Source organism: Bos indicus, chromosome 11, assembly GCF_029378745.1.
Source record: "Bos indicus isolate NIAB-ARS_2022 breed Sahiwal x Tharparkar chromosome 11, NIAB-ARS_B.indTharparkar_mat_pri_1.0, whole genome shotgun sequence".
Classification (NCBI taxonomy): Eukaryota; Metazoa; Chordata; class Mammalia; order Artiodactyla; family Bovidae; genus Bos; species Bos indicus.
This window is the reverse complement of record NC_091770.1, coordinates 1,527,398-1,540,353: the sequence shown is the minus strand read 5'-3', so window position 1 is coordinate 1,540,353 and position 12,956 is coordinate 1,527,398. Positions and strand designations below refer to the sequence as shown.

The window sequence follows — 12,956 nt, the reverse complement described above, 5'->3', positions numbered from 1 at the left end:
CTGTGCTCTGCAGCAAGAGAAGCCACTGCCACGAGAAGCCCGCACACGGCAGCCAGAGAGTAGCCCCCGCTCGCCGAGACCAGAGAGAAGCCCTCATGGCAGTGAAAACCTGCACAGCCAAAAACAAGCAAACAAATAAATAAAATTATTAAAAAAAAAATCTACAGTGAAGTAAACGAGATAGGGTAGAAATACGGAGACTACTTCTACCAAGTGATGCTAACACAGTCTACAGCCAGGTGTTAACACAGGATGAAACTTTACTAGCTGTTGCCTCACTGAGCAGGTGCTAGTAATACTCTTCAGTCCTAGAACATTAGCCTCTCTTCATATGACCAAAGTGGCAAATACGCTAAGAAAGGCCAATACTGACTTTATGAAAGACGCTTGACTTAAAACAGATTAAGTTCTCCAAACTGAAATGTTTTAAATTAAAAAAAAATTAAAGTAGCAAGTCTGTGATAGCACTTGGAAATTGTCCAAGTTTCACTAAATCCTCCTTTAAAATTCAAGTAGGAAATATATTTGGTTAGTACAGTAAGAGATTTTTATTGCTTAGTTAAAAATGTTTAGGCCTATATGCTCAGACTTCATGTTAAAATAAGTTTCCATCCTTTCATCCAGGGGAATGGAATTCTTTGGCATCTGCTTCAGTGAACAACTGCTGCTTAAACACAGAAAAAGTGCCAGCAGTGATTATTTGGCTAGTGGTCCCAGATCTTACAGCACAAGTGTGCCTCTGAGACACTGTGGGTTTGGATCCATTCCACTGCAATAAAGCAATTACACAAATTTTTTGGTTTCCCAGTGCATGCACAAGTTACGTTTACACTGTACTGAAGTCTTAAGTGTGCAACAGCATAGAAAAACAATGTGTGCATCTTAATTAAAAAAGGCTTAATTGCTAAAAAATGCAAACCATCACTTAAGCCTATCTTTTGGCTCGTAGAGGGTTTGCCTCTATGTTGGTGGCTGCTGAATGACCAAAGTGGTGGTCGCTGAAGGCTGGGTTGGCTACAGCCATTTCTTAAAATAAGACAACCATGAAATTTGCCACGTCAATTGACTTCCTTTCATGAATGATGTCTTTGCATCCATAACTTGGCTAACTGGCTAAGAAGCCTGGCTTTCAGCCTAACTGGACTTTGACGTGCCTTCCTCACTGTGTTTAATCATTTCTGGCTTTTGATTTGAAGTGACAGACATGACATTCTTCTCTTCGCTTTAACACTTAAGAGGCCACTGTAGGTTAGTAATTGGCCTAATTTCAATATTCTCCTTTTTCAGGAAGAGAGAGGCCCGAGGAAAGTGAGAAAGGGAACAACCAGCTGGAGCAGCGAGAATACACACAATATCCATTAAGTTTACTATCTCCAACAGGCGAGGTCTGTGGCACCCAAAGACAGTTATAGTAACACCAAAGATTACCCATCACAGGTCACCATAACAAATGTAACAGTAATGAAAAAGGTGGGAATACTGCAAGAATGACCAAATGTCAGACATGAAGTGAGTAAACACTGCTGGAAAAGTCTCGCCAGTAAGCTTGCTTGACAGGTGGTTGCCGCCAATCTTCAATTTGTAAAAAACCCAGTTTCTGCACAAGCAACCAAGTGAAGTGCCATACAGCGAGGTACAGTGCTTAGTCGCTCAGTCGTCTCTGACTCTGTGACCCCGTGGCCTGTAGCCCGCCAGGGCCCTCTGTCCATGGGATTCTCCAGGCAAGAATACTGGGGTGGGTTGCCAGGTCCTTCTCCAGGGGGTCTTCCCCACCCAGAGGTTGAACCTGCATCTTCCTGAGTCTCCTGCATTGGCAGGTGGGTTCTTTACCACTGTGCCAAAAATGAGGTATGCCTGTATGATTTTGCAGGTTTGGTATTTAAAAGGTAATAATTATCTGTATTCAATAACTATATCATTTATTAAGCTTCATTTCAAGTGTATAAAGATCTTTGATATGAGAGTGTTATGTTTGGGGAAAATAGGACTATCTGTGAGTTTTATCACACCACTAAAAAAAGTTTTAAATATGATTTTCTGAGTATAGTATTTGCTACATCTCTAAAGTAATAAAATTTGTAGATACATATCAAGGATTAAACTTGCTATTAGTTATTCTTATCAAATTAGAAAATGTTCACTATTTTAGCATTTAAGTAATTTAATCTGTCTGTCCTGGCTATTTTATTTACTGTAAAACATGAAATAAACCTCTGTCCTGTGCAGATGGGTTGGACATTTGCCCTTCTGTAGTCTTTTCTTCTGTTCTACTTACAACCGAAGCTATTGAATTTGAAAAGGCACAGACTTTATGAGGACATTATATTTATGTAATACTACAATGAATGGATTTTAAGTTTCCTCTTTATGATTCTCCAGTGTCCCAAGTAGAATTTTCAAGAAGACGACTATCGTAGTAGTAGAGCTGCAGTTGGCGGGAGATAAGACACCAGGAGAGTGCAGTGCACACCTTTATCTTCTGGTGGGTGCACGCAGTCCGCGGGAAGCCTGTGGAAAGGTGTAGACGCCAGCTGCGCGGCGGACCTAAAGTCTCCTGGGCTCTTGGGGCTGGGCGCCAGGCTTTTGTTGCAGCGGACACCCCACACGGTTGAATCATCCAGAAACTCGTCACTGTGAGGCACTTCCTACAACGAAAGATGAACTGGAAAACAGGCAGCAGGCTCCCTGTTTTGCAGATGAAATTTAACACATCGACACTTTAGATTAAAAAAAAAAACAGGAATTTTGATTTTTTCAAAGGAATGGATGTAACCCCCGGCTAACACGCAGCCAAGGACATCATGGGTCTGGTTCTTCTCCCTGGAACTGGGACACTTCATCTTTAACACACGCCAGTGGAGTTGCATCACATGCAAGAGCCACAGTTTATTTACCAATTTTTAAAAAAAATTTGAAAAATCTGGATTTACAGAGGAATAACAAAGATATTACGGAGTTCCCATTTAGCCTTTATCAAGATTCTTAGGTCTGGGAAAAATATATATGCCCCCAGTGGCTCCTCTTGTCTCCAGGGAAGACTCTCAGAGGGCAAGGATTACATCAAACTCATTTTTCAATTTCACATCTGTCAGTATGTGTTGTGCAGACTGCAAATAATTATAGGATAATATTTTAAAAATATGATCTTCACATAATATTCTGTTTTTCCAGAACTGCTTTTTAAATACACCATCTCCTTTGAGTGGCACAATTGTTTGGTAAAAGAAAGCAAAAAGGGTTGCACCACCATTTCATGGATGAAGCACAGACTCACATTTGGTTTTGCAGGAAACCTGCTCACGGAACGTTCTCCAAAGGTCCTGGCTCCTGCAGGTTTATTTTTCAGCTGTGGTAATCTAAGGAAAAATTGACAGAATTATAAACAGTAAAATACCCTAAGGAAATAAATCCTACCACTTAAGTCACAGTGTTAAAAACATTCTCCACTTATCCTATTTAATTAGTTAATATTTATATACATATTTCTTACCTTTATAGCAAATCTGAGTGCAAGTTGAACTAACCTGAGTAGGTATATACAAGAAGATCTATAGTTAATTTATGTGAGGGTGGAAAATACGGAACTTTCTATGGCACTGAGGTTTAAGTTTTAAGGACAAAAGAGTGAGGGCTGTGACCAACAGGGTGGCGTGGACGCCAGATGCTGCTTCTCTTCCCAGTGCGTGGTCCAGCTACGGAATACACGTCTCTTCCACACCAGGACACTTTAGTTCACACCTCTCTTTCATGATTTAAATTATTAACAGTGAAACTTCCTGGTGCTACCCTACTCTATCGTAATGCAGCTCAGCCTTAAAACAAATGTTCTCTGCAGTGGGAGCCAATGTAAGCCACTTCCCTTTCTACTTCATCAATCCTGCAAATACATACAGAACATGTATGGATACCTGTGTTGATGAATTCATTTACAACTGACACAATTTCAAATCTGTAGGATACCTCGGCTCTTATGCTTTATAACCATACTGTTTCCTTTCATAATACATGCTTTTGTCATGGGAGGACTGCTTTCTTGTAACGCTGTAAATGTGGAAAGAACTTCAGCCACAGCCTCCTGGTCCTGTGGTCACAAGGCTCATCCCTGGCAGAGCTGGGGCTGAACACAGCCCGTCTGACTGGCAGGTGGTCTTCTCTCAACAGCCCCACCTGGACCCTACACCACCCGTCACTATGGCAACATGGTTTTCACTCAGAGTTATCTTAACCACACATGTCTTTACCCATAATTTTCTTTGTTTCCATCTTCAAATACAGGAAAAGCAGATGACAAAGAAGAGATGATCTTATTGACTCCCCAAGCCCCAGAAGATGGTGCATTTTCTGCAAGAGTACAAAAACTGTAGTTAATTGTTTTGTAGGACAAAAACACTACCCTTTAGTCGAAACTTTAATTACAAATAAGAAAATGGAATAAATAACTGATGTCAGGTTTGGAACTCCAGGCCATGCGGTAGTCCCTCTGCGCTGACAGGAAGGGACTGACTGCTGTTACAGGCGCTAGCACCCGGGCTTCCAGGCCTTGAGCCCCTGCCACATCTAACGCAGCGATCACCATGTTCCTAACACACAGCTGTGGTCACTGACACTGAACACAACTCTCCACGTCTTTTTCTACAATTAAGCTCTTAACTCTGTCTTCACTGTGCTCTCTCTCTGGCTTCCAGCAAAAGTCCTCTGACTTGAGACAAACAGGAGGTGGGGGGTGGGGCGAGTCCTGGTCCCCAACACTCCACCCTGAACACCCCTCTGCCCGGCAAGGCTCAAGTTCCCCTCAACCACTCAGTCCTTCCTGGCCACTCCTACCTACCAAGGCCTATTTTGCCTTTCTTTAGCACTTACTATTTTTAAAGAAACAAACCAAGTCTATGACACACACTGAGTACGTGGCAAAACGCTTATATTTTTTACTTCGCAACATGCCCGTACCTGACAAGCTAACCAAGGGCAGGCCTACTTCTTGCATAATCCTTGCTTTTTCCGTGGGCAACTACCTGCTATGTTATCCATCTAGTAGCTATTAAATAATTTGTTATTATTACTTTGAAACTGGGCTTCGAACTCATTTTGACTTAGAGATGGCCATTCCTCTTTGTCATCAGAAATATCAGGAAGTGTAGGAGCCTGAAACATATTCATGATGAAACCTTAAAAGAACAGAAGAATAACTGTAAACATGATTGTAAAAGAGCTTTCACTAAGTCACTGTCAGACGTCACATATTCAAACAACAGGCTTTACGTACCGAGAGCCTCCTTCGTGTGCACAGTGGGTGATGGCTGCGCTTTGGATGGTGTTGCCTGAACCAGTCCCAGAGATGTGTTTGGAGTTGTGTGAAAGGAACTCGTGTTAACAACCTTCTGTGTTTCACACCCTTTTAAAGAAATGGGGACAAAATGCCATGTCAGTAGAGAAATCAGAATAATTCGGAAGACACACAATTTAAGAAACTTACTATACATTTTATTATTGGTGCTAATTCTCACTTGTTGTCTAGTCACTAGATTGTGTCCACTGACCCCATGGACTGTAGCCCGCCAGGCTCCTCTGTCCGTGGGATTTCCCAGGCAAGAATACTGGAGTGGGTTGCCATTTCTCTCTCCAGGGGATCTTCCCAACCCAGGGCTTGAACCCGAGTCTCCTGCACTGGCAGGTGGATTCTTTACCACTGAGCCACCTGGGAAGCCAATTCTCTCTAGGAATTTCCATTACTCTAGTACTATCACGTCTCTTATTTGATCTTTATAATAGTCCCACAAGGTAGGTAAAGAAAGAATTATCTGTTAACAGAAAAGGAAATAAAAGCTCAAAAGAGTTAATTAAGCAGCTTGGTCTAAAACCATATCAAATGAGCCTAGTCATCAATAGCACCCTCTGTTCCACTCTATCCCAAGAAACAGTAGCTGTGCTGTAAATCTTAGGACCGGTTTTCCATCTCACTCAGCTGGAGGCCAGGTACGGCCCTGCACAGCCTGAGCCCTCCTAGCTCCGACCTCATCTTCCTCACCACCCCCACCCCTGGAGGCCACTGGCTGCTCTGCTGTGCTCAGAACACATGAGGGACATCGAGGACTCTGCCCTGCTGGTACCTCTGCCTGAAACGGGTTTTGCAAGCTGGCTCTGTCTTTACCCAAACCGCACTGTCGTTGTGAGCATCTTTCCTGGGTCCCTCTGAAGTTTCAGTCCCCTCCCTAACAGCCACACTTCCTTTGCCCCTCCGAGCGGGTGGGGATCTCTGCCCTTTCTGTTTGTGACTGCACCCGCAATCACTCAGAACAGCACTTGGCATCCGCTCGTGCTCAATTTGGTCCTGGTTCAATGTAGGTGTCACCTGCTTTTTCAAGTAGCTCTGCTTCCACTGAACTGTCATTGGAAAGAATGTCATGGTACATGGGAGTGGGAAGTGAATGCCCAATCCATGTCCTATTTTACTTATAAAACTTACTTTTATGTAAGTACCTCTAACGAAGTAGTACAAAACAGAAATATTATACATCACTTCCAACTAACCACCGTTGCTTCCTCACAACATATTAAAGACGACTCTTGTTTTAGAGTACTCTGCTGGGAAATTTAAGAGGAAAGTTTTCACAAATCAAGTTTCCAAAGGATTCTAACTAATAATCTGTGACTAACAAGTAGATTTCCCCCTTTATTGGAAATGGCCCAGGGCTTATCTAACCCCTGCAAGAGAGAGCTGACAACCAAGTTCGTTAGGGCCTAGAGTCCCCATAAACTGTGGCCAGCTAACAGACCCCTGAGTAACTTGGATGAGTCTGGGCAGAGATCAGACACAAGTGTATTACAATTAAACATTACCTTCTTTTATCTCTGCTCCACTCTGTGGCCTGAATTCATGAGTACTTTTGTTCACACACCTGGAAGAGAAAACTCTTGAGACACACTAACTCTCAAGAACAATAAAAAAATGTTGGCGATTACCAGCCTGTTTTTAAAATACAGATGGGGGACTTCTCTGGTAGCCCAGAGGTTAAGAATCCACACTCCCAATGCAGGGGGCACAGGTTTCATCCCTGGCTGGAGAAGATCCTGCATGGCACGTGGCATGGCCACAAATGGGACTGCCTAGGTCTACAGTGTAAGCGACTTTATTTTTTATTTCATGTCCTTTTGAGGACAGTAATTACTACAGATAAAGGCCAGGTGTTCACGTTTGCTTTACGTAGTGATGATAGACGTGAACACCTGATAATCATTTGCACACGTGGAAGGGAGTGAAGGGCCTCCCTGGCTCGAGCGATGCCATTCGTCACAGGCAAAGGAGCTGACCGGCACCTCTGGGTCTGGGTGCCCAGCGTGGCTCTCCTGAGTTACAATGCGGGAAAGCGCTGGTGCCTTTGCTGTGGAGCCGTAGTGCCTTATGCTCTAGACTTCACAGTTATCTAGAATGGAAACAATGCTACGGAGGCACTTACATCACAGTCTGGTCTAAGTCCAGTGGGGACAGTGGACTTCATCTGTCTCTTTAACACTGCTTCCCTTCATGAACCCTGTGAGGATGGGAAGTAAAAAGCGCAAGGCACCCTTAATTTCACAAATCCCCATTTGTGGATTTGTGAGTTTTATAAAAACCTGAGTTTTATATGCAGTACCAGAGGAAGGTGCCTTTTCTCTGCCACAGTCAGCTGTCCAGGCCACTGAGAGTGTGAGGGGGTCCACTCAGTCCCTTGCCTGGGCCAGGGTCAGGGTCAACTCGCAGTGCTTCTGAGATCTGAATGCTCATTAGGTTAAAGAGCCTCATCCTTTTGTAAGGGATGGCTGGATGCGCATGTCTACAGGGTCCGTCACTGCTGTTGTGACTATCTTATGGTCACAAGAATTAACTATGAAGAGCTAATGAAGTCACACCCCGCACACAGCAGTTCTCTTCTTAAAAAATTTTTTTGGCCACACCACATGGCTTGCGGGATCTTAGTTCCAAAACCAGGGATAGAACCCACACCCTCCGCACTGGAAGGGCAGTCCTAACCACTGGACTGCCAGGGAGGTCCCAGCAGTTTACTTTTTACATACATGGTTCAATATAGGACACAGGTCTGAATTAGTGTCCTAAGGTGACTGCAAAAGCAGGATCATTTAAAATCTTATTTCCAAGGGAAATCATTGGTAAGGTTAACCTCAGACACCAAGGAGAACCAGTCCTTAAGAACCATAATCTGTGCTAAGGGTTTTAGCCCAAGGGAAAGATGGGAGCCTCACTTTCATTTTCCTGGAAGAGCAAGAAAATTTTTTATATGTTTCAAAAAAGAGACAGAGCACCAAAGTGACTGAAGATAATATAAGCAGAACAAGTGATACGACAATAATTATCATCTCTGCCATCTAGGAAAACTGCCCAGAACTGGGGGGAGAAACCTCCCCAGCAGTGTATGAGACAGATTTTGGTATACTGCATAATGGGTATTAATCCCAAACTGTCCCAGGGGACGACAGAAGGAATATGAGAACACACTATCAAGTATCAAGTAAGAATCCAACAGTCAAGGAACTATCTGGACTGTAATAACCCCTACATTATGTTCCGTCAGAGTTGGTAAGCAGAGGCAATTTCAGTTTAACAGCTGCATATTCCTCAGTTACAGAAAGATTGTTAAGTTTCAGGGCATCAGAATTTTTAATTCAAGAGAGAAGTATGAAGTAGAACAAATATTCTTAAATAGAGTAAGTGAGGTTGAATGATTTGGGGCTAATGTTTTGGCAATTTGGTTTTTCCACTACATGCCCATCTAAAAATTATTTTGAGGAACAAGCCTCGCCCATCAATTGCACGCTGCTCTCACTACTGCAGGTCACACAAAGAAGCCACCGCGCACCATTGCCACCGCCACCATCTCTAGGGCCCCCTCTGGCTCACCTGGCATCTCTGCTGCCCCCTGAAAACACGGCGTCTGTCACGCGCTGGACTGCCAAAGGAGCCGGGCAAGCTACACCCTGGTTGGCGGCTGGGGACACCAAAGCAGTGGTGGCAGCATTCACCATACGAGGAACAGAAGATGCCTCTCTGGGTTTCTCGTCCACATTCTTCGAGGTCTGCTGAGAGATGGCTGGAAGACCCGGAGCTCTTAGTTCCTGCTGGGAGTCTGTATGCGGCTCCAAACATGCTGGACTGACCTTTCACGGTAAGCAAACAGACAAAAAGCCATGAGGCTACCAGTTAGGTCTTACGGCTTTCCAAAGACAGGCATCTGTCTTCAGTGGACGCCTGCCTCCCGAGGCAGCCTCTTAGCTCCCTAGGTATTCTGAAATGAACAGTCAACAACAACAAGGCCACACCCCATGCTGGATGCTTCGCTAGCTTACTTAACCACAGATTCAACTGGTGCTTCGTATTTCTAACCACTAAATAGCAGCCGCGACCGTGCATCAGTATTTAAGAACTGGTACATTTTTCTTTACTTAGGGAAAATACTAACAAATCGATGTCACCAAATGCTCATAATGGTGTTCTTCCCATTAAAATACCCTTGGTGACCATTTTCTCAATGAATAGGAAACATGAATATTAACTGTACTAACTGCCACAAAAGCATGGCTCATCATGGGAAGGACATGGACACAGGCCTTTAACTTAATTAAAATCTCTGCTTTTCTACTCATATGTACTTAGACTGCACATGTACACTCTTATATTACCAAGTTAAAAGACAAAGAATTAATTCCTCAGCATGTAAAAGTATTCTCACAAATTGTTCAGGAAACACTGAATAGCTAGGGCAAGAACAGTTATTTCACAAACAAATGGACAAAATATAAAGTTTATTCTCAGTAGTCATCAAAAAAGAGATCATTTAAATGACCTATACCATTTTCTTGTCTACTGAATTAGTAAAGAGCAAAAATAATCATAATATTTAGTTCTGAAGAAACACGTTAAAAAACATTCATCAGACCTTCCCACAGATATCAAAACATGCAACAAAGTTACAGAAAACACAACATGGAACGAGCAAGAGGAAGCCTACTGACCAAAGCAGAGGTGCTCATTTCAGAAATGGTCTCTTATACATTAAAAACTCAGTCTACGATAAAGACATTTTAAGGGCTTCCCCGGTGGCTCAGTGGTAAACAATCTACCTGCAATTCAGGAGATGCAGGTGTGATGCCTGGGTGGGGAAGATCTCCATTCGGAGAAGGGAAAGGCCACCCATTCCAGTATTCTTGCCTGGGAAATCCCATGGATAGAGGAGTCTGGCGGGCTACAGTCCATAGGGTTGCAAGGAGTTGGACACGACTGAAGTGACTGAGCATAATTGGGAAAAGCTGAGCTGGTGAATAAATGACTCAGGGACAACTGGAGATCTGTTTGGAAAATACATCCTCTGACTGCTCATATACAGAAATAAGTTCATTAAGAGAGGTTTCTGGTTAAAGACAGTGGCTTAAATATGTGTTTTATCATCCACATCCTCCCAAAACCTCACTAAAATGACAGTAAAGGAATCCTAACACCTCAAACAGCAGTCAGGGAGGTGATCTCCGGAGAAGCGCAGAAACTTGAACGTGTCTCAGAATGGAAGTGAAGGTAGAGCTGAAAACAGGAATGTGGCCACAGTAGGTCTATAGGAAAAGCAAGCTCTGAGACCCATTCCTGCAGGTGTTGCTGGCTTCTCAATACAAATTAATCATTATATTTGAATTTTCATTCTGTAACAGTCATTGTGCTACTGCTGCTGCTAAGTCGCTTCAGTTGTGTCAGACTCTGTGCGACCCCATAGATGGCAGCCCACCAGGCTCCCGTCCCTGGGATTCTCCAGGCAAGAGTACTGGAGTGGGGTGCCATTGCCTTCTCCGAACAGTTATTGTACCTCCCCTAAAAAAAAGAAAACCAGATAAAGGACTATATACACTAATGTACACACACACACACACACACACACACTACACACCCTGTTCTGTAACCTTGTTTCTCATCTTGCATTGTGACTGTCCTCTGGGCTGGTAATGAGAAGCCCAGTGTCACTCTGACTCCTGGCTCTTTAAACGTGACTTCCATCCTTGCTGGAAGTGTGTCGGATGGTCTTTCCCCCTAGTTCTCGGTGGGGGGAGGGGGGAATAATTCAGAAAGCTAGTAACTAAACTGACATCAGAATTAACTCTAAAAATAGAGCATGGAAGGGACAAACAGCAACAGAAATCACTGCAGTGGGTGTGGGAAGCGATGGGGAGCCCACACACCTCAGATGTTCCCTGGGAAGAGGGCAGGTTCTCCTGCGACATCTCCACCACTTGGTGCAACTTCTTATGAAGCTCATCCATTTTCTGTTTTAATAGTTGTTCTTCCAAAGCATTTGCTTCTTTCCTTTTCATATAATGCCTCTCTTCATTTACTTTAGTAAAGACAAAGTATAGTTTGCAGGTGAGATTTAAACTCAGGTCAACAGAAGAATCGTGCAAAATCAGCAAAAGGTTATCTTTAAGATGGCAACTATTTTTTACTAGTCTTTCCAAGAGTATTAGGTTTTTAGAACTGAAACACTACTTTTCAATTATAATTTTTACCTAACCTCAGCACAGTTACTTTTAAGTTCAGGGTGCTAAGTTATAAAAATGTACATGATAAGCAACAAAAATATTTGGTAATAGCATGGTATGATACCAAGCACTTTTAACAACCACGACTGTGCAAATCATTTGAAAATGGAAGTGTTTTTAAAAGATAGAAGTTTCTCGGTGCTTCCTAAGAAATAAGAGTAAAGTGCACTGAAAGGTCAGGATGTCAAGGACATTGCTGTCGGTCCCATTACCAGCAACTGGTTAACATAACCACATCACATACCAATCAAACTGTCCAGCTCAGATTTAGCATCTGTGCAAGGCACGAAAGGGTCCTCCCCAAGGGTCACTGACTGTCCTCTCGGTTGTTAACCAAACGAGAAATAATGAATAAACAAAAATTGGCCAACACAGGGGGCACAGCACAAATAGTCAGATGGTGTCGAAGTCTTGAGAACAGAGGTTCATTTTCCTCTGAGGTCCATGTTGTTACAGCAAACACGTGCTGTAAACTGAAGAGCCAACGCTGCTGCTAACATCCAGTCTTCCCCGCAGAGTCAGGGCCCACTGTACAGCACAGCCGTGAATAGCACAGCACTTTGATCAGAGGACTCCTGAACGTCTTATTTATAACAGCTGCAGACTTTGAAAAATCTCTTCTCAACTCTAGCTCTTAATTAATCCTTTACAGTATAAATAACTGACCCAGGGGTTTAGAATTGCTAGATACAGAAGCTCAGATCCATACAGATGTTATGTGAAAGCTTAAAAGTATCTCTGCGTTGGCATGGACATCTCCTTTAGTGCTGTTTCAGCTCTAAGCTTTGCTGTCAAGACATCAGTTTAGGCTTTGGACAAACGTAGTTGCTACACTAGTGTTTAACAAAGGTTTTAGGCTTCTGATGGAATGAGCTAGAGATTTTTTTTTTTTGAGATTCTTTCAGTACAATGAATTATCTACTACAAATGTAATTACTCAGAGATGAGAATCATGTTAAGTGACCTAGGCTATCTCAAATTTAAGACTGCAAGTACCCCATTGTTCATGCTTTCTCCGTAGATTGTATTTCTGGGCTCTCAGCTCTTCAAAGGAAAACTCCGAATCTCCGCGAATAAGCTTCTCCTTGCAATACATGACAACCTGCTGAACATCAGCTTTGTCTGCCACAGACGGGTGTGCAGAATATTCTGATTTGGAAATCGTGATCACCCTTTGTTCCCTAAAATGGGGAAAAACACATCGGTTATGACAGTGTACTGCAACGGCTCCGGGAGGAAAATCAGTCAGATGAAGGCACCGATTGTACTTGCGTGTCCGACCCTTTATCACCAGCTGCAGGTGTTGCTCCAGAAAGTTGTGGACCCTAAGACAGAAAGAAACACAAATAATCACTTATCTGAGAAGAATCCGTCATCCAGACGAC

At 43.2% G+C, this 12,956-nt stretch overlaps 1 protein-coding gene across 3 annotated transcripts in view; it reads right to left on the bottom strand.

Moving 5' to 3' along the window:
- The window catches only part of BUB1 (BUB1 mitotic checkpoint serine/threonine kinase), a 37,009-nt gene that overhangs the window by 11,211 nt on the left and 12,842 nt on the right, over window positions 1–12,956 (bottom strand). For 2 of the 3 annotated variants that reach the window (XM_070798177.1, XM_070798176.1), the window contains exons 7-16: window positions 12,844–12,896; window positions 12,568–12,752; window positions 11,215–11,366; window positions 8,894–9,150; window positions 6,838–6,896; window positions 5,264–5,392; window positions 5,061–5,165; window positions 4,242–4,341; window positions 3,275–3,356; window positions 2,471–2,645 (exon numbers count right to left, since the gene is read on the bottom strand). In XM_070798177.1, the coding sequence (XP_070654278.1) occupies window positions 2,471–2,645; window positions 3,275–3,356; window positions 4,242–4,341; window positions 5,061–5,165; window positions 5,264–5,392; window positions 6,838–6,896; window positions 8,894–9,150; window positions 11,215–11,366; window positions 12,568–12,752; window positions 12,844–12,896 (1,297 nt within the window). The remainder of the gene's footprint in view (window positions 1–2,470; window positions 2,646–3,274; window positions 3,357–4,241; window positions 4,342–5,060; window positions 5,166–5,263; window positions 5,393–6,837; window positions 6,897–8,893; window positions 9,151–11,214; window positions 11,367–12,567; window positions 12,753–12,843; window positions 12,897–12,956) is intronic. The other variant, XM_019969620.2, reaches the window with a different exon arrangement.